Consider the following 27,764-nt stretch of genomic DNA (forward strand, 5'->3'; position numbering starts at 1 on the left):
CCGGTAGTATCGCGAGTTTACCTCGGCTCGTTGGCGTGAACTAAGTTGCTTCATCTCGGGAACAGAAACGTTTCAATTTAGCTAGCTAACTGTTCTAACCTTCAGTTATACCGTAAAGTTAAGTATTTACTTGATGGCATATTAACTTTACTTCAGCTCTAGACTAACATCGGTTTACAGGTATCTGGTAGCTTAGCTACAGTTCTATTTTATGTTTGAGTCCCCAGCGTCCGAAATGTATGGATGCTAACGGCAGCTCGCTCGCAAGTTAGTCGCAGTTGTTTGAAAACCATCGGTATTTATCCATAAAGAAAAATGTCTGCGGAGCAGAGGACAAGCTGGATACTGACAGGCACTACTGTCGCTTGTGTAACCGCTCTGTATGTGCCCTGTGTGCAGAGAACTGTCCCCGGTGGAGACTCAGGTTGGTGCTAGCTAGCTAGCTAGCTAATGCTCGCCTGGTCATGTGGCTTTGTTGTGTTACCAGGCAGCCAATCGTGTGTCTCCTTGTTGGTGTAGCTCCTGCAGCTAAGCGGGTGCTGTCCGTGGTACTTCAGTCTATGGTGGTACTACAGGTACAGGTGCATAACATCGACAAACCCAATCCTATACTAATATGAGAAACATACAGCTTGCTTCAAAACAACATACACTAATACATATATTTTAAAATACACAGCTTAATGACGTAAGAAACACAAGCTATATTCTTAGAGAGCTTTCATAGGTCCGTAATTAATAGCTTTAAGTTTACCTGCAAGAACATACATAGTTCAAACACCAGCACCGTTTTTTCACAGTCTACTCTGTGCTATTTATTTAATATTGATGAAGGCAGAATTGAATAGTGTTAATACATTTGAAATTATGCCTTCTGGACAACATTTCTGGTAAAGAAAAAGATATATAAGGGATTCTTTGTACCATGTGCAGTCAGTATAATGAACAAACGTATATCCCCATGCCCTGAGATTTCAATTACATAAGTTGTAGCCTATTTATTGCACAAATAGTTCTGTATTTTTGATGATTTATGAAGTTTATATTGCTTTCATTGTTTTTACTGTGTTCATTGTCTTTGGTGACACAAATATGAATGTTCTGCCCTGGCGGGGCAACTAAGTTAATTTATTCTATTAAATAAATTAGTTTTGAAAGCTTTTTAAAATGTAGATAATGTCTACAAAAGAAATTCAGTGTTACTTTTGACTGAAAGGATGTGATAAGAAGGTTCCTTTGAAACTAAAAATGTTTTAATGATACTCTGATGTCAGGATCAAAAACAAATTTGGCCCAGTGGATTAACAAAATTAAAATGAGTTTATGCTAAGATAATTATTACAATATTAACTTTTCCCATTTGACCCAAACCTAATTTCAGTCACCTGCACTGAAATTAAACATTTATTAGTTATTAGAAAGTTGACTGTGTCAAAATTGTCTCCCTTTTACAAATCTGCAATAATGATTTGACTAACTTTGGCTGTTTTTTCTTCAGAGCTAGAAGAAAAAGAAAATATTAGAGCATTATTTCTACCACTGACTGCACTGCCATGGTGGATAATATAAACATCATTTGTAATTACAAAGTATTGTTGACAGCCCTTGACTTATACATAATATGGGTTGTTTGTAATTGAATGTGTGTATGCATACATTTAATTTCTTCACTCTTCTTTAACCAGCCTCTACAGTGGACCCAAATGTATTTCACTCAGTACCTTCCTATGTTGTAGGCCAACATATTTTCCAACATTTTTGTAATGCAGTTTATGAAGGACTGCCTTTCACAATTACAGTGTTTAGAAGTGATAGCAAGGTTACAAACTTGTAAATGTGGACTTGATGGCATGAAGGCTCTGCTTGTTAGGTTTTCGCTGCTCTGGAATACAAGCTGCTGTGGAGGGGAATGCACATTTTGCACAGGCAATTGGAGCGCTGAGTAGCCCTGCTGGTTGTGCTGCTGTCTAGCGAATGGAGCCTTTGAAAAAAATGGCCAGCCCCTTCTCCACAGTGTTTAGGGACCGTGCAGGATGCCCGCTCTGATAGTGCCAGCTGAACACCCTTCCGAATTCTCCAGGTCTCCGTCTCTGTGTCCTAATCTCTTTAGGTGTGGTGTGCCCTGGAGAGGCTTGAGCACAGCCCTGCGGGTACGCTGTTGTCTAGGAATGTGAAGTGTGGAAATGATGGGGATTATGGGAAGACTGGTGTGGGTGCCCATGCTCCACTATCACAAAGACTCTTGGCACCGATTCTGCTCCCCTGTTGAGTCAATATTTCTCCCTTTTTAGTATTGGGGCTGCAGAACTGCATCTCTGTGGCACTGAGATGGATGCTTTGGCTCAGTATTAGTTTGAGGTTCTCAGTGTTGAATGTAAAAGTGTGCCACTACTGAGGGAAAATAAGTGAAATTGAGAAACCGATGAGAGATGAAAAAGTGTGATGTAAAATGATGGCAGGTAGCTGGCGGCTCATGCCAGGTGAAATGGAGCTGAGAAAACATTTAAGCTGTGCAGGTGGAGGAGTTCTGACTTCATGGTCAATTAGAGTGATAAGAGTTAGGGCTCCTCATGTGGCAGAAATTTAGGCATAATAATTCACTGTATCGGCAAGGTTGCAAAATACGTGATGCAGCCAATGCCTTCTGAAACTCAGCTGTTCTGTTCAATGTCCTTGCTCTTGAAATGTTTATTTTGAACATGTATAAAAACTTATAGATGCTTTGACTGAAAATAACCACCTCTACTCTGTTGCTGTTTTTCATTTTTGGTCAAAATTTTTACCTTTTTCATATAATTTGTTTACAAGGCTTTGTGTATTAATTTACTAGGCATCCTACTTGTAGCTTGTATGCTGGTGAAGTAATAGACTGACTGTCCTGTCAGTGCTGCTGATGCAGGAAACTAGGTCGCTGTTTTATTGGCTGTATTGGATGGAGAAGATGACTAACCATCTAGTACCAGTAGAGGGAGCTGTCTTGAACCCAAACATTTATCAATGTCATTTAATCTGAACCAAATTTCAATTTTCATGAGTGGGAGATGCAAACATTGGGTAGGAAATCAGTATAATTTGAAACGCTCTGGGTGTATTCTGGCACGAATGTGTTTGTGCCCAGATACATTAAAGCTTTCTCAAAGAGCTTTTATGGGTTTTCTCTGCGCCTCACACAGAGCTTGTCAAAAAATTGTGCAACCAGCTCCTATTTTTACAGCTTACCTCATTCTATGCTGTCACCAACGTTGCCTTTCTGTTTTTGCCCAACGGACTAAACGAGGCATTGGGAGTGTGGGAGCAGGAGAGAGGCACGTAGAGCGGCAGTAAAAAAAGGAAGGGAAAGGACCCTGATGCATGGGGAGGATGGGACTGGAAGCATTATTCTCAGATCAGCATATGTGTGTCCTTGTGTGACAGAGCATTGGAGAGGGAGTCTAATGGTTTGTGTGTGTGTGTGTGTTTATATCTGTGTGTGCTGGAGACGGGGAGGGAAGCATCAGGGGAGAAGCCAGAGATGAAGAGAATGAGCGTGCCGCTTAGGAAATGTCACACTGGGAAGATTTGTAGGTTTTGATCCTGGCAAATTAATGCAAAACCCCAGTGCAAGTATTTGATTTGGGAAAACTTTGGGAGCAGACTTGTCTCTTAATAATAATTATTGGGTTTACATTAATTTCCTTCCCTATTCTCTTCCACAGGAGAGCTGATCACCACTGCTTGTGAGCTGGGGGTAAGTATTAGCTGTATTGTTTAATCAATTCACTCATTAACTCTTATAAGCATTAAGGAAGTTTAATTAAGCATGGGCAGAAAGCAGATTAATTTACTTTCAGTCCACAGGTTTTCCCCTTCTTTTCTATACACTTATTTTACTAAGTTGCAAGTAGAGAATGCTATAATTTGCAACCCGTTTTTCAAATCCAATTAAAGTCAATGGTAAGGCGATGGCTTTTGTAGGCTTTGCCTTATGTACGGTATAAGGCTTATTATATCCACCCCTCTTTTTTGTGTGTGTGTAAGCCGCGAAGAATGAACTAAATCGGGTTAACAGTTATAATAAGTTTTATTATTTAATAAAGTTTATTACGCCGCTGTGATCCTTTTAGGGAGGCTGTGTCGGTGTCACTATGCCAGTAATCCTGCCGTTAGTGCTGCAGTCCGTGTGGCCTCCCTGTCTGCTTTTCAGGCCTCCCCAGGGCCTTGCAGGCCGTCCCTGGGCCCCAGGCTGCTGGCCCCCCCTTCTGATCCCCAGAGCTCCAGAGTTCTGCCTCCCCATGCTCCCTGTGGCCGTTGTCCCTCAGCTGTCCTTCTGTTGCATGTCTGTCCACTCCTTTCGGCCACACAGTGCCTCCTCCACATGCTCTTAACTGATGCTCATTTTGGTGGAGTCACGTACCTGTCTGACGTGAACACTTAGTTCACCAAGCTGTCTGCTATCTTTTTTCTTTCTTTTGTTCACTACATTACTTCTTCTCTTTCTCTCTTTGACTTCTCCTGACCTACATGCTCTGTTCCTAAATTGTCCCTTTGGTTTGGGTGGAGTTGTTTGTGTCTGAGGTGACTGGCGAGGCAGTCCCACTCACCTTTCAGTTCTGTGCTCATTTGAAGAGCTGCCCCTTCTCCCTGCCTGCATGATTCGTGTTATCAGTGCCAGCGAATGAGCCTGTGTTTAATGACTGAGCCCTTATCTGGGTGGAGGAGACTTAGCGGCTAATTGCTGTGATTGCAAAGATCCCCCAGGCGAGAATGACTGCGGCTCGGAGGTGGTTTGGGGGCTGGGGCTGGTGAGCACCACGTGCTCTACCACAGGCTTTAGGGAGCTACACTGTCCTTGGGAAGAGGCCAGAGGAAAATAAGTGAGACGAGGGAGGAAGAGAGGGTGAGGAGGGCTCTTGTATCATAGCAGAGTCAGTTTGCAGTCTGGCCAGAGGAGGTGTGTCTTGCTTTTCCATTACTGCAGCTCTACAGCACACCACTACTGGCATCTACCGAGGGCAGAAGAGCAATTAGATTACCCACTCAGTCAGACGTGGGTAGTAATAATAACACAACCTTACTGCTTCACTCTTGCTTCGTGGTCACCTCCTTTATTCTCATTCTGGCTTTTTTATCCTTGTTTTTTTTCTCAAAATTCTTTACACTCCTCCTAATCCTATATACTAGTACAAAATCTTAGCTTGCTGTCTACTCAAGCACATCGTGAATAAAGCATTACCTTGTTTATGTGCTGCTCTCTTGAAGCAGTGACTTTATCTCTCATTGCGTCTCTGGATTTGGATTTCATACGTTGTCATTTTGTTCTTAGGTGGCCCATCCTCCAGGATACCCTGTCTTTACCCTACTAGCTCGCCTGGCTATGTGTCTTCTGCCCTCACTTTCTCCAGCCCACAGTGTCAACCTGATGAGTAGCCTGCTGGGGGCTGCAGCTTGCGGTGCCCTCTGCATTACTGTCTGCAGGTAGGCAATTTGTTAATGTGTTTGAGTTATTCCTCTGCTGTGCGATTACTGTGCTTTTATTTTAAGGAATGTGCTTTAGTTAAAATAATGCCCAGACAGGGCATTTTAAGTGGTCTAGCTCTCTCTCATAATTGGCATCTGCAAAAGATGTGATGTCACAAAATTGTGCTTGTGTGTGTATATGTCTCAAACTTAGATTTCAGGAAAGCACAGAGAAAGTGTCCCCCTTCAAAAGAGAAATCTGACAGCAACCTTCTAGTGACATGATGCACATGCATCAATCTAAATAGCAAAAGTCAAACATCCAAGGGAAGTAACAATAAAAAGGAGACCTTTTTTTTGAGTGGAGGAGGTCTTTAAACATTCCCTTACTGACATTTTGCATCTTGATGCTGTCTAGAACAGAGAGTGGTATTTTTGGGTCCTGACAGTCTGGCAGTGTCGTTCCTGATCCTCTGTTCAGTATTCAGGAGCAGAGCCCAGCCACAGTCCTCCCTCCCACTACCCTGCGCTGCCCTGTTTACCCGTCAGCCACCCGTTGTGAGCGTGCGTGTGTGTGTATGTATATCACAATTATCGCGCCCTCCAACCCCCACCTCGACGTCCCTGTTCTCCTGCCCCCCCACTGCCCAGCATGCTCCCAATCCTGACATGGCACGATTTCTTATCTCCCTCTTCTGCCTCCTGGGTCTGAGAGGAACAGGGTCACTAACTCTGCTCCTCCCTCTCCCCTCTCTTCAACCATCTCTCCCCTCACTCAGTCATGAACACAGTTTACGGTCTCTGTATTGCCATCTCCCACCCAGCAGTTTTCCCTGCTGCTGACCCTATCACGTAAGGAGTATTTTACCAGTTCCGTCTTTGTGTGTGTGTTTATCTCCCACGGTTGGCCAGACTACCTTACATCACCCTTCTGCTGATCTTAGTAATTTTCCACATTGCATTGTTGGTGGCAGCTTAGTGTCAACATTTTTCCTTTTTGTCACTGTTTATGCATACTGAGGCATTTCCAAGCATGTCATATACTTCTAATTTACTCTTCCAGAATAGGAATTGTTGAATATGATGTAATTTCTTCCTGCTCTACTCCTTGGCAAGCTGTGATGACCCAGTCATAGTGGGAGAAAGCAGGTGAAAAGTTGTGTGTTCCCAGGTGCTCGGCACTGGACCAGGGCTCGACAGTAACTTTTTTTGCCAAGCAGCACGCATAAAGAATTTTAGGTGCGCAATGAGCATGTAGGCTATCAAATATTTTGTGTTTTTCCTTAATAAGACATACGAGGAGACATTTGCAAGGAAGGTGATTTCATTTATTTGAATACAAAAAGTATACTAGGTTTGTAATAATTTTTGCTTCCAACTGTATTTATTTAATTATTTATACTTAAAACTGCTTTAAACAGTGTATGGTTCAAGGTTCAGTTATTGTCATTGTCTAATTCGCGATAAGACAAAACTGTTTTAGAACCTTGCAGGGAAAAGTTGCAGCGGTCTGAACCGGCCTGTCTCCGCTCGACTCAAGCCAGCTGATAGTGGCGCTGCGACTCAGCTGGTCAAGTCTCCAGAGGCTGGTTTTAGAATGTAAGGGAAGTTACCTGTTTCAACAGCCAATAGAGAATTCAGATAGTCAAGTCCGCTACAAACTATAGAACTAAAATGATCCATAACCCATTATTTATTTAGTTTTTTTTTTTTTTTTTTTAAGATTATTTTTTGGGCTTTTTTGCCTTTAATTGACAGGACAGCTAGGTGAGAAAGGTGAGAGAGAGGGGGAAGACATGCAGGAAATCGTCACAGGTCGGACTCGAACCCTGGACCTCTGCGTCAAAGCATAAGCCTCTCAGTATTGTGCGCCTGCTCTACCCACTGAGCCAACCCGGCCACAATCCATTTTATTTCAGTTACAAACTGTCAGCTGGTGGAAATGGCAGAGTTTTAGACGGAGGCTCAACGAGCGCCCGCGAGCACGGTGTATGGTCAAGCGAGTTAGAGTGACTGAAGAGAGGGAGCGGCAGTGAAACAGAGAATAAAACGCTGTTTTCATCAGTACTAGAAATGCAGCTGTAGCAAGTATCTCACCATCACTATCCTCATTCATATTTTAAGACGCTACAAATGATATCCATCTACAAAAAAAGCCCGGAAAGCTGAAAGTTAGAACAGAAGTACAGAGAGTCGTTGCTATAGAGATGATACACTGTCTCGTCTCATTGGTGTAAACTGGCGGGTTTCAGAACGTTGCAGACCGGAGCATTTGTAAGTGCAAGTACCTGCAAGTATCAACTCTTCTCGTCGCGAGTCTTTGGTCTGAACTCGTTATGAATATAATCTGCAAAAAAACGGTGAAAGGGTGAAAATACCCTAATGTTAGGGCATTCGCACATAAAAATACATTAAATGTAAATACATTTTATAGTTAGCACACATCTATGTTTAGTGGCAAATGCGAGTGAAACGCTCGCACTGTCGAGCCCTGTTGGCATACTTCCTGTGTGCTTGGCCAGTGTGTGCTAGGTGGCAGGTGGTCCGGAGTAGGTCAGGGTATAGGGTCAGCCCTGCTGCAGTAGGGCAGGGGCTTGGGAGGAAGTGCTCCCCAGGGGACTGGCCCTAAGCCCAGACTGCATCAGCCTTACACCCTACCAGGTCCAACCACTCTTTCCAGGACAGGACAGGACAGGACAGGAAAAGAATAAAGAGAGGACAACAAGAAAAGGAAGGAAGACTTCTTTGGGGCTTTTAGGCTTCATGTCCATACTGCCCCCCTAGTCTTAATACATTAGATGAGTTACCAGTCAATTGGAGGATTGGACTCTGTTCTTGGCCAGACATTTACAGACAGCTATTTTGAGGGCCAGAAAATATCCATGCAGTCTGAGTGATATTTGGCTCACAGTGTGCATGTTAACTGTAGCCTTGTTTGTAATCTCTGGGGATTTAGATCCAATTTTGGATCATGGTCAAGTAAAAAGTCATTATCAGGACCTCCAACCCTACCCACTCCCCAACAAGGGATGATGGGTAGTTAGGACTTCAGCTAGAGTACCCAGTCACACCATATAAGCTCTTAAGTATGAACGTATAATCTATGCTTTCAATTTGAAAAATAGCATAAAGGTTTTAGTCATTATCTACTCAGGGCCTTTTTTGGGATGAGCTTGTGGCTGTGGATCAGCTGGCAGACTCTGCCTGGTGAGGGGTTATTGGAGAGGGCACAAGATGATGAGGGTGAAAGGGGGGGGGAGAGGGTTTTCTGATGGTCAAGACCTCCCTCTCGGTTCTGGCATGGAGGGCATTGGGTGCTTTGACCATACCAAGACGACTAGCACAGATGACATGTAGGGGTGCAAGATATATCGACTCAATATTGTTATCGCTATATCACTTTGCTCAATATTATATCTAGGGATGCAAGATATATCGACTCAATATCGTTATCGCAATATTATATCGAAAGTGTCGCAATAAGTATGCAATATTTTGTGGAGCGCTGCGTCCCGTCCATTGGCTGTGTGGCTTAGTTGTGTTCGATTTAGAGCCCGTTTGAAACGCTATAATGATCATGTTTCATTGGCCAGTAGGGGTGTAAGAAAAAATCGATACACCGGAGTATCGCAATATTTTATTTTGCAATACTGTATTGATTTAAAAAAAAAAAAAGGCTATATCGATATTTAAAAAAAAAATTTAAATATTCATGTAAGACAGTGGTTCACGTTTTATGTTGTGTTTAAACCCCCTATCGCTAGATGACTATGCTGAGATGCACCACTAGTGTCCTTGCCTAACAGTGCCTGACTTTTTGCTAGAAGCTAACAATGTAGCTATGGCTGAACTTTGGCCTACTTAAGCATATACAAATTTGCTCACCAAGAACCTGTGAACCACAATCCCAAACTTGCAGTTTGATTGTCTGTGTACTGAATTGTTTATCTAAAGTAAACTTCTTTGACTTTTATGAACATCATGTATTTTTCTTTTTTTTTTTAAATATTAGTTTTTCTAAAATTATACTTCCCAATATATCGCCATACGCATAGTATAGAAATATATTGAATCGTGACCCATGTATCGTGATACGTATCGTATCACCAGATTCTTGCCAATACACAGCCCTATTGGCCAGTTACTGTGCCACTTGCACATGTTAGTGCACGTCAGCGCACGGGTCCACTACGTGACAAACCCTTTGGAGCGTACCATGTGTGTGCAGATTTCAACAGAGTGACAGTGTAAGTGAAGAAATTGATAGAGACAACAAAACGGAATGAATCAGAGAAGCGAAAGAAAAGTTGTGTCCTGTTCTTTTTTTATTTATTGTTTTTATACTGTACAACCAGTAAAACACGTCCTGTTCTGTAGACATGGTCATTATTTATTTATTCATGTTGTACTAGTCCAATATGACCGTCAGTTGAAATAAACCTTGCGTTGTAAGAAAACTTGTTTAATTTGTTATGAATCTATTTTGATGCGTTTTCCAGTAACTTTTGTTATTTTACATATGTTTAAAAATATCGAAATTGATATCGCAATATCACATTTTGTCAATATCGTGCAACCCTAATGTCATGCCACATCCCTGCAGGGATTGTCTGGCTAGGCCTTTCCCTCAGATGAAATGCCAAAACTGACCAGTTGACACCTGTTCGTACCTGCTCCATCCTTGCAGACGTCAGTTTGCTGTGTTTTTCCCCCCAACATAATTAAATTCTGAGATGTATTTTGTCGTTTTTGTCCCTTTGAGGCCCTTACAAACTTTTTCAGTACTTCTTATTTCTAGGTTCGCATCAGCTGAGAAGTAGACCCCCCCCAAACAAATCATCACTTTGTGTGATTATTTTCAGATGGCAAAATGTTAATATGGGTACTTGAAGGCAGTTTCTCTCAAATAGTAAATTGTAAGACCTTGAAATTCATCTGGAGTACACCCAACATGGCAAGCCTTTGATGTATCAATTTAAATTAGTCGGCCAGATTGCCGTGTTTAATGTGGGGGAATGTAAATTGATAGGCTTGGAAGCCACTTCTCTCTCTTGCATAAGTTTAAATGTAGCACTTAGCCATCCTTTGATTTGTCAATTACAGTTCTCTTGGCTTGATCATATGGTTTGATGGCCAAATTGCATGTCTTGTTATGTTTTCCCACCATGGCCTGACAAGCCTTTGAGGATGGTGAATGTAATGATAATTACTATTGATTGCACTTGGAGGTTCACAGAAAGAAACATTTTGCCTGTGGAATGCTAAAGGCCTTAGCCAAGAGTCTCTAGAGGAATGCACACTTTATAGTGGGATAATCCAGGCAGCTTGGTATTCTGTGCTCTTTCGTTTCACAGTTTATCTGCTAAAGCTGCTCTGAATCTCTGCTACCTGGGAGGAATCTCTCTCCATTCCCGAGCTTTTCCTGAGAAATCGGCTGCAGACATGTTAGTGTTCTGACAGCCATCAGAGCAGAAAAACAACCTCACAACACAGTCATCAATTTTTGTTACATAACGAGACTGTTGAAGCGCACCAAAGGTACCTGGCCTCCCCTTTCCATGGCGGCCCTAAAAACATAAAGCACACCTGCGAGAGGCTCCCCTACCAAGAGCTGGCCCATGTGGCACAGCTGATACCTCAGTGGACCTGAGGGTGGGCGGTGTGCCATCCCCTGCCTTGTGCTACGTCCCCAGCTCCTTATAAGGAACTTCACCATATGGTCCTGATGGTGCCTTCCCTCCCTGCTCAGGTGGGTCGTTTTTTCACAGGGGTGGGGTTGTGTGTATCTTGTTGGGGTCATGTCAGGAGCAATGTGTGTGGAGATTGTTGTTTTACAGCCATTTGCATAGTTTTGTGTGTGAGTTGTTATATTTCGTAAACAGCTAAATAGAGTTGTTTTGTTGGATAATGTTCTCACCTCTCCCTGCAGGTGGCAAAGCTGCCCCTCCCTCTCACATCTGCTATGGTCAGATAAAATCTTCTACCCAAGTGGCAATATATAATACACCCATTCCTATTTTGCCCTGAAAATGCAGAAGACAATTTTAGGTTTGTCTATTTAAAAGGCCCCAATCTCTGGACCTTTTGTTACATTTCTGCAGGATCTTATTCGTCATATTGTAGTCCAACAGACCTCTTTTACTTCCCTCATCCTCAGCATGACCAATGGTTCCCCCAGGACTCATCCTCTAATACAGTTAAACAGATGTCTAATGAAGATGTTATTTCCTCATTACTGGCTATGGGATGGGGATAGAGAGGAGGAGGGCTAGATAGACAGCAGAATACAGTACCAGTTTAATATTCCTTTCGCCCGTGGGCCCAAGATTGTGTCTGCTTCGGACGTCAATATTACATTTCTCACCCACCACAGGCAGTCTTAATAAGGCACCAGGCACGGAGACGGATCAGACTCGGCAATTACAATTCACCCAGAATTAGTTAATGGAATCTTTACAGCAACATTTGTGTATCACTGGTGTGTGCCTAATGACTTTGTTGGAAAAAGCAGCAATAAAAATGGCATTCAGTGAATTGCATAAACACAGGATTTTTGTAAATAGTTTTTTTTTTTCTTTTTTTTTTTTTTTCCTCTTCCTGTAATTTTTGTGTGTTGGGTGGAGATTAAGATGGCATTCTGGAAGAAATTGTCATGTCAGTGGCTGCATTGTTTGAGCAGAATTGTGGTGATTAATTTTACACGCACTTGGAGCACTGGAGCGGTCTCCTGGAGGAGGGGTTTCTGAGCAGCAGAGCCTGGACCCTTTTTTTACCCCTCCTCTCTGTTTGAGCAAACATCCTCCTCTTGCACACCAAGGGAGGCAGGAAAGACATGGAAGTGCCAGGTTTAGTGACTGGCTGAAAATTAGGCTGTGGCATCCCAGATTCCAATATACTGTTTTGAAAGTCAGTTATAAAAAAGGTTTGGGCTGGGCAATACTGAAAGAATAAAATAATGTATTATATTATTTATTCAATAATGTGATATTTTGGTGATGACTATTGGATTTTTTTAAAGAATTTTCCACCAAATAATTTGGAAAAATGAAAAAGATATGATACAAACAGATGAGAACAGCTTAATGAGTTCAAAATATGTAATATTAGATATTAGAAATGTTGTGTACTTTATGGCAATTTTATGCAAAATTACATAACAAATAGTCATTGCACACGTAAAACAATAACATATCATTCGGTTAATCTTTAATTACAATTTGCTTGAAATCATTAATTTAAATGGGCACTCCAGTGATTTAGTATTGCACTTCCATAAAGTTAGAGGAGATGAATTTAAAAGAAGAATTTTCAAAGTCAAAGCAGCAGGTTGGGATGAGATATTCTGACATTCAGTGTCAAGTATAGCTTAAGCATCCAAAACACTAGATTCTACATTTGCCATAATGCAACTCCATATAATCTGTCTTTAAACTGTTTCTGCCTGGTAAATGTCCCTGTCTTTTTTAGGTCCACGCCCCCAGTTTCTAACACAGGCTTTCTGCTAAAAATCCCAAACCATAATAATGCTGATGTCATCAGGGTTATTGTTTTTAGATGGAGAGCTTCTTCAAAGCCACAGAAGACATTACACATCTGTTTTCACAGGCTGACTAGTATTCCATTTGACAAGTAAACTTAACTACATGTGTAAATTAGAGGAGTGTATTATCATTTTAAAATGATAACATGATATGATATTTTAATGAAACGATTTCACTGAAAAGACATTATTGCTCAACCCTAATCCATACAACTGACTGGCTTTAAAACACTTAGTGGTATTTTATTTAGTGTAATTAGGGTTGGGCATCGAGAACCGATTCCTACTTGAAATCGTTTCAAAAATTACGATTCCATCGGAATCGTTTCTTTATTGGAATCGTTTAGAGGATTTGGTTTCAAATCCGATCATCGCTTCCCAATTTAATATGCGCAAGTTTTGGTTTCCGAAGCGGCCAGGTTTGTTTGTTGTGTTGCAGCCTTGGAGCACAGTAAGCAGCGCTCTAGTGTGGCTTTATTTTACGTTGAAAAAGCTGTAAAACTGCAAACCAACATTGACTCAAAATAAAACTTTCCTCTTATTTGTGAAAATAGGCATGTGACCTGTTTCAACTCCACCCCTCAAAGAATCGGACTCAAGAATCGTCAAGAACCGGAATCGAAAGGAAGAATCGGAATTGGAATCAGAATTGTTAAAATCTTAACGATGCCCAACCCTAAGTGTAATTGTTATTATTTGGTTTCCTGACACATGCACATACTGTAACTTAACATTTCAAAGTTTAATTTGTATATCAATTGCTACTTGGCTTTGAAATTTCAAAGCAGTGCATCAGACACTTACCACTGTCATATAATAGCTACTAAGTACCCTGCCTCGTGTTCTGGCCAGAGGAGAGCCCTAGGGTGTCAGCGAGGGCCAGCTGGAAACCTCAGCCTCATCCCGAGCAGGCCACCTCCTCTCTCGGGCTCTCTACCCTCTTCAGGAATGTGTGATTCTTTTCCAGCGCTTCTTCCCAAACCACTACTCGGTTAGAGAACAGTGTAGCGCTGATCCGCGATGGCACAGCTGTGGTATTGTCTGTTCCTCGGGGTGGTGTGTGACAGTGGCTCCCTTGGCCAGCTCCATTGTGAAGCCTTATTCAGTGCAGAGTGCTGGTGTAGGCTTTTTGTGTGCTGTTATTTAGCACAGACACTGGTGCTGGCACGTCTCTGGCCCATACTGTAGAACTGAGGGGGTAAATGAGGCACGTCCCATTTTGACACTTCAAAGTGATTATATTGAGCTTTTGTTGTGTCCTTGAAGGGGGCATTGCTTACCAAAGCCTGTTGTATCATTGTCATTCATTAGTTTATTTATTTACCTTTGATCTTTCAGTTTGAACTTGTGCTCAGAATAGTTTTGTATTATATTAAATATTTTTTTGAATTATTGGTAATTTCCTTTTCTAACCATGTATTACCAGGTTTGTGCTTCGTTCCAGGCTTTATGCATAATATTTGATTCAGTTAATTACCCAAGTAATGATGACACAGCCATTTTGGCAGGGTGGATCAGTTCAGGGTAGTATAGTCTCGTTGTCAGCCGTGTTATTCTCCTGTCACGTCTCAACCAGGCCATTGTCACTGAGCCACAACATTTCAGCACAGCAGCATCCTGCACTGCATTGAGTCATGATAACAGGGAAGACGGCCACTCTGGTGTCAGAATGTATCCTGCTTTATCTGCGCGCCCTGGGAGCAGCCAGCCTGGAGAATGAGCTGTGGAGAGGCTGAGAGACTGACTGGGACCCAGGTGGTCCCGCGCAGACAGACAGGTCATTTACAGCAGCACTATACACACATCACTGGGCTCTTATGGACTGACGAGCTCTAACAGAGAGATTTGTCAGGCGCTCTGGGAGACTAAAGAAGTTGAAGAACCGGAATGTGTGTGTGTACATGTTTGTGTGTGTCTCTGAATATGTGACGAGTGCTGCCTGACTATCGGACGAGGCTTCAAGGCAGGGACATCCTTGGTGTAATAACCTTGTCCGTGGACCCCCACGACTGTTTTGCACCCAGTGCTGCCCCAAAATCAGCCCCCCTGCTAGGTGTATGAGCTGTGGGTTAATTGTCATGCAGGGAGGGAAATTTATGGGTGCGGGGGGTCTCTGCACCTCAACAAAAGTCCCCATCTGCCCCCCTCCACCCCATCCTTCTTCATCCTTCCTTCAAGTTACAACTAATTCCTGGAGCGGTGCAGCGAGAAAGACGTTGCTATCTCTTATTAAGACCCACTCCTAGACGCCCCATCAACACAGCCCGCCCCTCCCCTCAAGTGCGCGCACACACACACACACACACACACACACACACACACACACACACACACACACACACACGTTCACCAAGCTCGCCTTACAGTGAATACAGAGGAAAAATAGTGGAGAGAAGGAGAGAGAAAACCCAAGAAAAAAAGGGGAAGTAGTCAGCAAGCAAGAGTTTTTTTTTTCTACCCTGCTCTCGCTCTCCCTCTCCTTTTTTTCCTGATTTACCGCGCTTTCCTCAGAAAGCTCCATTGTTCCCCTAGCCTAAGTCTCATCAGGCCTTTTGTGGCTGACTATCACAGCGGCAGGCAGAGAGCTGGAAATGTATAAATGGTATCATGCCTTGTGATTAATGGCGGTGCTTATGAGTCAGGTCTGATAACGGGCCTGCTCTCTACTCAATTTCAGATACCGTTAATGGAATCTGTCTTCTGCGATTGTAATGTGAGAGCGCCTAATTTGCTATGGAGCTTGAAGCTGTCACCGGCAAGGGATTGTGGGGTCATAAGGGACCTGGCAGCCGTTTGGCCTGCAGCTTGTATCTGCGGTGCTGAATAGAGCAGCTCTCTGCCTGTCAGTTAGCTGATAGGCTGATGAGGACTCTAAGCCACTCCACACAATGGTGGAAAGGGCCATACTGCCTGACTTCCCTAATTGTCGAGCCTGCTCATATTTCAGAGCCAGCATGCCGGGACTGGGCTGCTTTTTTCCCCTCCTTTCTCTTTTTTTCCCCTCTCTCTTCTTGAACTTTTTTCTTCCCTTTTCTATATTTCATCCTTTATCCCGCACGCTGTCTCACCCCTTTAACGCACACTTCTCTGCACTATTTTTCTTTTCTTTCCCTTCTCCCCATCATTTGTCGCCTCTCTCTCTCCCCCTCTGTCTCTCATTTTTAGTAAGTGGTGGGTCTTAGCGTATGACAGATTATCCCAAGTTTGCTTCAATTACTGCAAAGGAGATGGAGACAGTACAGGAGAGGAGGAAGGGGAAACTTTTGTGCACACATTATATTTAAGAAGCTGAGGATAAAGTGCTATCTCTGCCACGTTTCTGTGCCAGTCTGCTCAAGATCAACTGGCTGCTGGGGAGGGAGTTCTCATGATACGTGAATGGCCCAATTCACTGGGTGTTTTTCAAGGTCTTGTCCGAAAAGCAAACTTAGGTCGAGGGAAGATTATAATGGGTCCCCAAATTAGTCTGGGTGAAGTGGTAGCTTTTGTTACTGCAAAAATTTAATTTTGTGTGAAGCTGCTGACTTTGTTGTTTTGCCTTTTCTGTGTCAGTGAAGTATAACTTGGATCAAATAAAATACAGAAAAAGTTTAAATTTAAAAGTGACTAAGAACAGAAAGTAAGTATATTTGAATATTGGGTTGTCTGATTACTCAGTTTGGTTGGAATCAGGTACTGTATGGGTTTTTTTAAATACACAAAATATATTCCTCGGTTTGTGTGGGAAAGTGCAAATCTTTCTAAAGTTGTGTATAATAGTAAGTAAGTGTATAATTATGAAGGCCTCTCCTCCCTCACTGTCAGGTTGGCAGGCCCTGGACCCGGAGCAGTACTGGCTGGAGGGCTGTTCGCTGTGTCCAGGCTGAGCTGGCAGTGGTCCATGGTGGCAGAGGTCTTCGCCCTCAACAACCTTTTTGTTGGTCTGCTCTTCTTTTTGTCTGCCAGCTTCCACTGTGCTGAAAACGCCACCCAGAGGGGGAAGGTAACTCTTTCACCCTCATTGGAAACCTGTCTTTCAGTTTCCTCTGATCATTCTTTGGATAACTTCAAATTGAACTCACAGTGCTGTACTAAAATGCTTGACTTTGTCAGATTGCACATTGGGGAGCGCTGTGCTGTGGCTTGGGGCTCTGTAACCAGCACACTCTGGTGCTGTATGTACTGGTCATCATTCCCTGGGTCCTTCACCGACTTTACTCTCTCAGGGTAAGTTCTGAGGTCTTATTTATAAAAGCTCTCATAGAACACATTCTAAATATGTGTTTAAAGAAACCTTAGGACAGGCAAGAAAAGGATAATTGTACAGTAGGTTTCCCCATTCTTGCTGCCATCCCATCTTCAGGGTAGGCACTTGCCATACTGTATATTAAATATCAAGTCATGTGTAATAACAAAAATCTAAAACATTGTTTCTTGGGATGCTGCTTTTTTGAATGTGGGTCAGTTTTACTTCCATTTTGGAGAATATACAAAGATTGAGAACTTCTCTCTCCAAACAATCTCAACAGGAGCTGTCTTTGCGGGGACTTGTGTCTCTGGGAGTGTGTTTCCTTTCTGGCTTTCTGCCGTACATCTACCTGCCCATCTCCTCCTACCTCAACACAGCCCGCTGGAGCTGGGGGGATCAGACCACCTTGTCTGGCCTGCTGACCCACCTGCTGAGGTCTGAATATGGCACATTCAGTTTGGTACGTGCTGCTTGCCCCGCTGTAATAAATCTAACACACTACCCTAGATTTTTTTAAATCATTTGCCATTAGTCTGTATATGTGCTCTGGTGACATTTTTTATTCAATTGTTTTCATTTTATTCTATTTGTTTGCAGGCAAAGATGGAGAGCTCAGTAAACCTGACTTTAATGCTAAAGTGAGTCTGGTTGGTCTTTTTTTTTTTTTATTACTTTTTGTCTTTCTTTTTTCCTGAATTGTTCACACATTTAAATTCTAAATGCAACTGTTTATTACGTATTTTAAATTGAATTGAACTGGATGGCGCCGCATATTTTCAGACAGTCTTTCCTGGAAGGCTCATGGCGTGAATGTCAGATCGTTGGGTTTCAGAAAGTCATTTATTTGGTGTCTGTTTCTACTTAGACTTTAGATTTAAAGATGGAGTAGAAAAAGAACCAATAGAGAAAACTGTGGATTTGATCTGAGGCACAGTACGGGCACACATGGTTCTACAGATGGAGACCCAACCACTTTTTGCGCCGGTTATTGTGTTTTACAGTTTTAACCACGGACAGTCCAATCTGTTCTGAGAGCCCAGAGTCATTTCTGCATCCCATCTCTCTCTCTCTCTTCTCCCCAGCAGCTTTTGTTCTTCCCATTCCACTCTCTCCCATCAAAGCAGAACTGAACCTGCTTAGAGGGCCAAATCTCTGTGTTCTGTTTCTCCAGCAGTTTGAAATGATCACTCAGCTCTGGTGTTTAAGCGTGACAGGCTGTGATGACAGACACTGCAATAGAGCTGGAGAAATTGTATTTTTCCACTCCAGCAACCCCCCCACCTCCTCCACCCGATTTCCTCCCCTGCTCCCTGCTACCACCACCACTACTGCAATCCCTCTCCTGGTATCTTTCTCCAGCTGACGGGATGGGGGTGCATGTGCATCTTAAGACCCCCCACTACCAGCCCCCCCTCTGCCAGGCACCCACCCCTTCCCATCACCCCTGCTGCTTGATGGACAAGCACACCTTCAAGATGGGGAAGAGAGGGGAACATGACAGGCATGTCGCACTGGAGACGTAAACCCGCTGGAGAAGCTGACATTCACAAACACACGCTTGTGAGCACATTCACACATAGTGTACATTGGTAGATATAGAGACTCAATAAGCTTTCAAATAGAGATGGGTATTAAGGAAGAGGCAGGAAACTATCTCTCTGCTCTGAGCAAGCGCTCTGTGACTGACAGGCACTGTGAGGAGAGGATGGTACAGCTGGGGGTGGATGACACAGTCATTCGTATCTGTCAATCCGATTGAAAGAAGGAACGCACAGTCCAAGGAGTTTGTTTTGATAGGGGATGGAGGGCATTTAATAATTGGTGTCCTTGAGTTCAGAAGCAGGGAGGGTAATTGAGCTTGTCTTTGGTGTCCATCATATATGTTATATGTGTGTTTGTGTTTGTGCAGGGCCCAGTTGGACCACTGCCTGGAAGACCTTTCACTTCCTGTTCTGGTGCTGGCAGGAATAGGCCTTCTCCTCTCCTCATGGGACAGGTAGGATGAGCGAGACGCCGGCATACAAAACACCAAACTCTGTCACACACATCTCAGCAGCCACTTCAACCAAAAATCTAATCCCCTGGAGTAAAAGACAGGGAACAAAACCACTGACAAAATGCTGATCTTAGAAAAAGAGAATACAAAAAAACACTGAGGCACCTAACTGTCAAGCTGTCGCAGGGCTCTGCATTCAAATCAAGAGAGGTTAATGTGTATTTTGGATTTTCAAAAAATGTGTGTGTGTACAAGTAAATCGCTGCTTATATGTGGCGGTGTGATCCAGTAATTCATTAAAGCAGTGCCTTTTCTGTGGTCTGTAGGGTGGAGCTGATAAAGCCTAGTGTAGCCCTGGGGCTCTGTAGTGCACTGGCCGCCCCCCCCCCCCCCTCTCCTGGGGTGCACTTTGATAAACTTGGCTTCATACACACACAGATGAAAAAGAGCAAGGTCATGTCATTCGATGCCAAAAGGAAGCCATGCAAATGCTAATTTTCCTAATGTTGAAATGTGGAGTGAAACTATTTTTATGTTAACATCAGAACATTTTACTAAACTAAATAAAAAAATCAGCATTTACTTTTTTAAACTAATTGTGCATAATGTGTATCCTGTTGAGCCAGATGGTTTGTTCCACATAAACGTCTGAGAAGCCGTCATTGAAAACGGAAAGGGCAGGCATTTCAAAAAATACCTGGCAGGTGATTGGATGAACCATCTGTTATCATGTCCGCCATTGTTGTTTTGAACGAACACATACACCTATACCAACACCGTAGCTGCCAGTTGCTCCTCACCGGACACTGATTGGTTCGATACAAACGCTTTTACTTGAAGCCTGATGAGATGGATTTTCGTGTGATATGTGATCCCGCGATTCTCCAGCTGCTGTGCAAGGTAACAACAATGTGAAGAGACAGTATGCATTAGTGGGCAGTCAGTGGAACCGGTTAGATACATTTTTTGGCAGGAAAACCAAAAGTAATTTTCTCTGGCTTGAAAGTGTCTCTTCAGGTTCAGATGATGATATGTTATTCCCACAAGGGTAGCGCCTTTTCTTTTTAGTGCATAAGTACATTTTACAGCTGTACTGTAATGAGTTTGTGATTCAGCGGTTGGCACCAGCTCATTATGACTCAGTCTGCATTAGAAAATCAATCATGCACCTCTTCCCTAGCTGGCGTATACATTTTCTCCCCGGCTTGTGATCTCCATCCTTGCGTTAATGTTTTTATGGACTTATTCAAAACAAGATTAGCTATGTGGAAGCTGCAGCCCAGGAGTATAAGGAACAATATTCATGAAGTGATAATGAAAATGAGAAATATTTGTAAACTGAATAACTACTGGCCTTTCCTATTGTAGGATGTGTCGCTCAGTGTCCTGGCTGCTGACTGCCATGCTGGTGGTCTACTCACTGTTTTTTGCTTGGAGAGCCAACCTGGACATCAGCAGACCCCTACTGCTTGGAGTGGTGAGCCATGAGACTTCAACTCAAATTGACATCCTCTCTCTAATCCAAAGTGTTTCTGATGTTTTCATTTACCTGCAGTGGTCTAAAAAGCATGCTTATGCATTGAGTTACAATTACAGTTCAATTTCCTATGAGAAATCTATTTACAGTGGGCAGTACACACAAATAAATCCAAACAAAAGCAATGAAACTGAATGAAGTGTGTGTGTGTGTGTGTGTGTGTGTGTGTGTGTGTGTGTGTGTGTGTGTGTGTGTGTGTGTGTGTGTGTGTGTGTGTGTGTGTGTACTTCCTGCAGGTTGAGCGTTTCTGGCTCCAGAGTGACGCTGCCGTGTGTGTGCTGGCAGGCCTCGGCTTGAGCCGGACACACACTGAGCTGGAGAGGAGGCTGGGCTGTGGGGGGGTGTGGAAGACCACAGGCTGGGTCCTCACCATGGCTGTGCTGGCACATATGGTGCACACCAATCACAGGTGAGCATTGCACACAGTTACAATAACCAACTTCTTGTTGGGTGTGATGAAAACATACTTTGTAGTCAGAATATAACAAATATCAGATACAATATTATGTATTTTATTGTTTGGGTAAACAACACATTGGGTTTCAAATGAAACAATGACTATGAGATTAAAATGCTGACTTTAAGTTTTAAGATTTTTGTTGGCGTAAATGTGCATTTTAGGTGTGGGACACAGATTGTGATCACAGTACACCAGTGAACTCTAATAGTTTGTCAAGCTGCTCTTGTTTTAAAGTTTCTTTTGGTTGTCCTGATACTGAATCAATTTTACTAAACAATATCCCTGTTGCAGTAACTATACTAGAGCCAAATGTGTCCGAAGTTAGGGATCAATATTCCCAATGATCACAAAAACAGAATAATCGAGAATAACAATTATTTAGCTCATTACGTTTTGCAAGTAAACTCTTATTTTGTCTTGTGTTCTGAATGAAAAAATAAAGTTTTTAAAGGAAAAGTATTAAGGCAAAGTTCACAGTTGTATGTTTTTTTACTGTTGATTTATTTAACTTTATCCACCGTTTTTAAGTTTAATAATTGCAACATCTTTCCAGACGTCAACGAGTAATTCTGTTAAATTATCGTGATTTCAATATTTACCGAAATAATCGTGATTATATTTTTCTTCCCATAATCGAGCAGCCCTATCCGAAGTTACTTTTAAATACTGCCGTTTAGTAAAGTTGTGAAATAAAAAAACTCCCCTCTTATTCTAAAATCCCCATGCATTAGTTTTCCCTGAGTCAACCTGATTTGTTTCTCCTCTGCGCTCCACTGCAGGTCTGAACTCCACATGTCAGGTTTTTCTCTGCTCACCCCATGGTAGGGGCTAAAGAGAGGCACGGTTAGCACATAGATTCCACTCACAGAGCTCAGTCTGAGATGTTAGCTGTCCGAGAAGGCAGATTACACCAGCGTAGTACTGGGGAGTGCCAGACAGCCATCACTGAGCGGCTTTGATCAAGAGGAGAGCATGGCCTGTGCTGTCAGACCCATCACACCTGTCTCCCCACGATTAGATAGGCAGCCAGAGCGCTCTGCAGAGGGGATGGGGCGGGGGCACTGACAACTTACCCTCAGAGCACCTTTAAAGTGAACCTACAAGCACTCGCATACACACAGTGGTACACATCACACACATTTCTAAGCAGGAGTAAGGATGCACTCAACCCCTATTTTAAATTCCAGTAAACACAACTTGTGTTTTGTTAATATTATACAATATGATGGTGTATGTGCTGATAATCCTAAGGGAGTGCGATCAGAGCAGAAACCATGTGGTCGAGAGGTTCGGCAGGGAGCTTCTGGCCTCCTTCCCAACAGACTCAATCATCCTGACTAGAGGAGATCTGCCTGGAAACTCCCTGCGCTACTTATACTACTGCCAGGGTGTACGGCCCGATGCACGTCTGGTCGACCAGGAGGTCAGAGCTGTGATTTCTCCACCGTCTTGTCTTTGTTGAGCTGTTCTCATTGAAGTTTTGATATTTGATTAAAATCAAAAGTAATAATTTAGTATTATTAGGAACAGTTGAATTTCAGAACCAAAAATCAACTTAAGTAAAAGTTCCTTCTGAGTGTTCAGTTCAAGTAGTATAACAAACATAGGTATAAAAATAGGAATACTGAACTGGCCAACCAGAAGAACACAGAGTTTAACATCATTGCATTGTGTATATTGTATTGAAATGATATGCTCTGTGTCCATGTTTATAAGCTGCTAATTTGATTTATGACAACATTGCTTCAGTTTCTTTTGGTTGTCAAGTAAGAAAGATAGAATTCAGAAAAGGATTTCTTTATTTTCAAATAAAGATTTGGACAAAATAGCAATGTACCATGTCTGTGTAATAACTGACTGAAATTCATAAAATACAATAAATTACAGCCTAATGTCCAGAAGTCTGTGGCAAGCTTTCTGAGTTGGGCATGCAGTCATTATGTACATCATAAGTTTGTATATCTCAAAGTGCTTTAGGACAGCATGTAATGAAAATAAGAAGTGAAAACAAGAGCCTCCAACTTTAGACTCTTAACTGGGAAAAGAAAAAACCCTTTGATGACCTCAAATAGGGAGTTAAAGCAACTTAAATAAATCAATAAATCCTTTTCTTTAAGTGAATTGTACTCTGAGTGGTACTTTAACTGCTAATCACAGGGATACAAAGGCTTGAGCGGAGTTGGTGGTACTCTTTCTTCTTTCTAGATGATGACGTACGCTTGGTATGTGGCCAAGCTGGCGCAGCACCACCCTGGGGTGCACTTTCCTGGCCGCTGGTGGGACCCGGTCCACCCCGAGGATAAAGACACCTTCAGTCTGGAGCAGTTTCTGTCCCACAACACACAGTAAGTCACTGAGACACAGGGAGAGAGCCGAGAGAGAATAAAAGGGTGGTCTGAACAGATAAATAGAAGAGTGTAAAATGGAGAGAGTGTGAATTAGGAGGGCAACAATGGTCCAAATGAACAAGTGGGTGATCTAATGAGACAGAGAACAGTGGGATGGTCGACGCAGCGGTGAGTGCAGGGAGAAGATAAGCCCATAGAACTGTTGCAGCCATAAAAGGAGTTTGATGAACTACAGAAGTCGAGTAATCTACTTGATTTGGTTAAACTGTCTCTGGACTGATTGCTGCTCCCTACTCTCATCACTCGCCCCCCCAAGTGGAAGTGAGACTCAGAAACCGGCTGGAGACCTGTTAATACCAAGCCCACCAGGGGGCAGTGTTTGTCAGGCCAACATGCCTGTCTCTCAGTGGGGCAAGACTGACCCATGGGATTAACCCTCAGTCCGAGCCTTTTGGTGAGCAGCACAGGATTGGAGAGAAGCTAGAAAATGTTGGGATGTGAGGAGTTGTTTGTCTGCATGGTGTTCCTGTGTGTCTCATCATCAGCAGTTACCTGGGAAAAGAGGGGTGTTTACATGGATAATAATTGAGTATGTGAACAAGCCTCTTTCTGATTGTTTCTCTGCAGTAGGCATGTGTTTGCCTGCATTGGGCTGCCTGATGGAGACCCAAGCTGGGGACATAGTTTTTCTCGTTGGCCCATGGGTGTGTGTGACTACTTGGTGCCAGCTCAGAGGCAGTTTCACCCTGAAAAGTGGGTCCATCGAACTCGCAACATCTACAACTGGAGTGAGCCACACAACAGGTGCATACACAAATATACAGAATCATTAACATCTCTCCACAGGTATGTATTTCACCCCTAAATGTGCAGTTTCCCCTATTCCTCCTAAGTAACTTTAAGGTTGAAACAATTCACCTAATTTCACACTGTTTGACAATAACATAGGTACTCTATCAACTCGTTCCACCTTTTCATTGAAGCAATATGATGTTAACACTGAATGAAATGAAACACAAAAGTCCATGTTTTTTACGGCAGAACCAAGTGGAAATATTCAACGTCTTGTGCATCATTTTATACACATTCCTCTAAAGTTAAGCCAGACATATTTGTTATCTTTGGAGTTTAGCTCAACATTATGACTTTGTAAAGACTGGTCCAATGGCAAGTCAGTTGGGTTTAAGAGGTTAAATCAGCCTACTAGAAGAATCATTTTGCTTATTGTTTAAAACAACTCATGATTTTTAAATGCAACTAAGAGTCACTCAGAAAGATAATAAACCCCAACTAATAAGTCCTCGCCACGTAATTGATCACCAACATCTCCTCGCCCCCTCGTCTCTCTGTGGTCTTCTCAATCACCCTTCCACAGACTCCACAGAGCTTCCCTCAGTGAGGTTGTCCTGTGTTCTCCATGCTGTGATCCAGCTCTTTGTGAATTCAACCAGAGCAAGACATAAGGCCCTTAGCCATCTGAAATGAGACTGAAGATGAAAAATAATGAGTTTCTTATTGCATTTTGTCAATAACTGTGTCAAAAGTGGAATTAGTCAAAGCTCCAAATTCTGTTGCTGTTGCCAGCAGCCCTTCATTCACTTAGATATCCACGGCTGAATACTGTGACATTATTTCCCACACCCCCACGACAAGCGTGTCCGCTGATGCCCACAAGCCAAATATTAGCTTGGGAACCCTAGTAAAATATTCTTTTGAAGAAGAGGTCAAGTGTTTACAGTCAACAAAGTGAAAAAGGGAGATGTGGTTTTACTCCATGTCTAATGTGCTAGCTGGTATTGTTGCTCAGTCATTTAATGTTTATGCAGCAAACATTGATGTTTAGTGTATCAAAACCTGCACAGTCGAGTGGAACAATATATTCACATAAATAATAATTTATAGTTAGTGGAACTGTGCACCAGCCAACGCCTGAAGCTGTTTAGATAAAGAAATTTTTTTTTTTTTCTTCATGTGTGAACAGTTTCCATCCTGCATCCTGGGAGCGTGTTGCAAATGAGGAGATGTGGCAAGCCAGGTACAGTAAAGTTTTTACAAAAGACACTGGTTTCCTTTTTGGAGAGGTTGTATACTTTAGCGTGCAGATAAAAAGCTGCGTCATGATGCATACTAGCCCGCTAGAACATCTCCATAAACCAGTCTTGTGTGGTAGAGCATCTACATGTACATTCTATTTGGTGGCGGCATCTACATAAATCACTCCATTGGAGTGGTGCGTCTGTGAGTGTGGATCTGCATGGCTCATCCATCCAGCACTTAGCCCTGAGCCTCCATGCTTTGTTTCAGGATGAAGACTGCTTTCTTTCTGTTTGACCTGGCAGAAAGGATGCAAGGAGAAGGGAAAGCTCGCCTCTTTGAGCTGTCTTATACTGTGAGTCTGACCTCAACAAAAATGCAACAATACTCTCATTAACCATAATGGGGCAGATTTAAGTGCCGTACAAGTTTTCTTTTGTTATTTGCTGTAACATCTGCTTTTCTGTGTGTATATGTCTGTGTGTTTGCTCGGCAGCTGTATAAGGAGATTGTTGAAGCTCACTCAGACTACCCTCCAAACTGGGACAAGAACTTGGCACTGGCCTGTGAGAGGCTGCTACGCTCAGGTCACCGGGGCTACAGTCCAGACAGCCTGCTGACCTGCAGCACCCAGCACTTTAGTCTCTACTTAGAGAAGGAACCCACAGATCCCCAGACGCCGGCCATACGCTCGGCTATTACTCAGCTGCTCAAAGAGAGAGACAAGCTCAGCCAGAGCCGGAGGCAAACCCCATAACAACCCAGAGAGACCTACATTGAGCTGGAACACTCAGTGTGCCGCGAGCCCAGCCGAAGTGCAAGGCACTGGGGACGAAGTCTGAGCCAATGTCCCTCTTCTTTCGGTTTAAAGGTGGTGCTCCAGAACGATAATGTTTAGTTCAAGTTTTGGCCAAAATGGACGTGTGAGGTTGGGAGTCAAGAGGAATGCTAATGTACACGTACTGGGACATAGGTTTCAAGCAGAACTCTGCACAGAGAACTACCACTCGGCAATGCTTCATTTGATGAACGTTTTACAGGTGACCAGAGCTTGACTTCAGGAAGCCTTGACTGACCCCAATCAAACTGCGTGCTCCCCTTAAAGTCACCCATTCGATTGCTTTATCGTTACATCTCGTTCTTTTTTTTTTCTCTCCTCTTCTGCTCTCACAGCTTTTAACATGCTGATTATTTTGCCTCAGCCACTGCTCTACTTCTCTTTTTCTCACATTAGGATGGCAAGGCCGAGATTGAGGGAAAACCAATTTGGGGGCAGAAATGGGGGATTAGAGCGTCTGTTTAATCTAGCACAGACTTGTGCTGTGCCACACAGTCCTCACTCCGTAGAACCAGCACTACCCACCCATCCGCCCACCCCTCTATCCTTCCATCAGTCTATCTTTGATGGTCCTTTAAATGTTTAAAACTAATGGATTCCATGAGTGTTTTTTTTTCCCCCCTCTCTTCCTTCCAAACGGGAGGGCAATAATCCCTAATGGATTTAAATGAAATGTGAAATGTCACAATGCCAGAGACCCTTTTAGAGGTGCATTTCTGTGTACATGTGCGTTGTGAGCGTTTGCATGTCGACGTGTGTGTGAACATGCTTAAGCCTTTTCCCGGCCGGAACCACATAAGTCAAAAAACCGATGGGTACACTGAAAAGAAAAGCACTTCGATCATCATACAAGCGCAAAGGCATGCAAACTCCAGGGACACACGTAGACACGCAAGACTGTCAGCTTCCCAGCTCCCAGGACTTTTAGCCCTGTGAGGGTTGCTGGAGAGACGATGTAGCATACAAACGCAGTGAGTGGACCAGACTCACTGGTCTTTGGCGTGTTCTTAGGTTCCAAAACCTCAGTTACACACTGTAAATCTAATTGCTGGTGCTGATGTTAATGAACCTTGTGGCCATGACATTTGTTGCACTAGGTCAAACCAGTCTATTGCTATATGGTTTTAAAACACTGCTAAAAGAACCTGCTGTTTGAGATGCCACTAGAAAGTGAAGGACAGTATGTGCATGTGTAGTTTTCTCAGAATGTAATCTGCCCTCTCTGTTCACAGGCCTGGTTAGCTGGCTAGATGATGAGATTCGATCTGCTGTAGCACAGATTTCTCGTAAAAAAAGGAAACCACTTTCTATAAATTCAAAAATTTCAATAAAGTTTATTTTAATACA

The 27,764-nt window shown here is 43.0% G+C and overlaps 1 protein-coding gene across 2 annotated transcripts; it reads left to right on the top strand.

Moving 5' to 3' along the window:
• tmem260 (transmembrane protein 260) lies at positions 1 to 27,764 on the top strand. 2 transcript variants are annotated; one of them, XM_078277814.1, is made up of 16 exons: positions 1 to 424; positions 3,696 to 3,727; positions 5,303 to 5,454; positions 16,781 to 16,958; positions 17,069 to 17,182; positions 17,485 to 17,664; positions 17,802 to 17,842; positions 19,114 to 19,200; positions 20,569 to 20,677; positions 20,974 to 21,146; positions 22,449 to 22,620; positions 23,403 to 23,542; positions 24,173 to 24,349; positions 25,527 to 25,580; positions 25,850 to 25,934; positions 26,076 to 27,764. In XM_078277814.1, exons 1-16 carry the CDS (start codon positions 316 to 318, stop codon positions 26,334 to 26,336), a joined length of 2,064 nt encoding a protein of 687 aa, XP_078133940.1. In that variant the 5' UTR covers positions 1 to 315; the 3' UTR covers positions 26,337 to 27,764. The 2 variants fall into 2 exon arrangements, with proteins under 2 accessions (XP_078133940.1, XP_078133941.1); XM_078277815.1 differs by having other exon boundaries at positions 2 to 117.

Source organism: Sander vitreus, chromosome 20 (genome assembly GCF_031162955.1).
Source record: "Sander vitreus isolate 19-12246 chromosome 20, sanVit1, whole genome shotgun sequence".
Taxonomy (NCBI): Eukaryota; Metazoa; Chordata; class Actinopteri; order Perciformes; family Percidae; genus Sander; species Sander vitreus.

Excerpts from the sequence above, each read along its gene's own strand:
- tmem260 (XM_078277814.1), top strand. The coding sequence starts at position 316 with ATGTCTGCGGAGCAGAGGACAAGCTGGATACTGACAGGCACTACTGTC. Across the intron at positions 21,147-22,448 it reads ATGGTGCACACCAATCACAG|GGAGTGCGATCAGAGCAGAA; the intron begins GTGAGCATTGCA and ends GATAATCCTAAG. Across the intron at positions 23,543-24,172 it reads TTTCTGTCCCACAACACACA|TAGGCATGTGTTTGCCTGCA; the intron begins GTAAGTCACTGA and ends GTTTCTCTGCAG.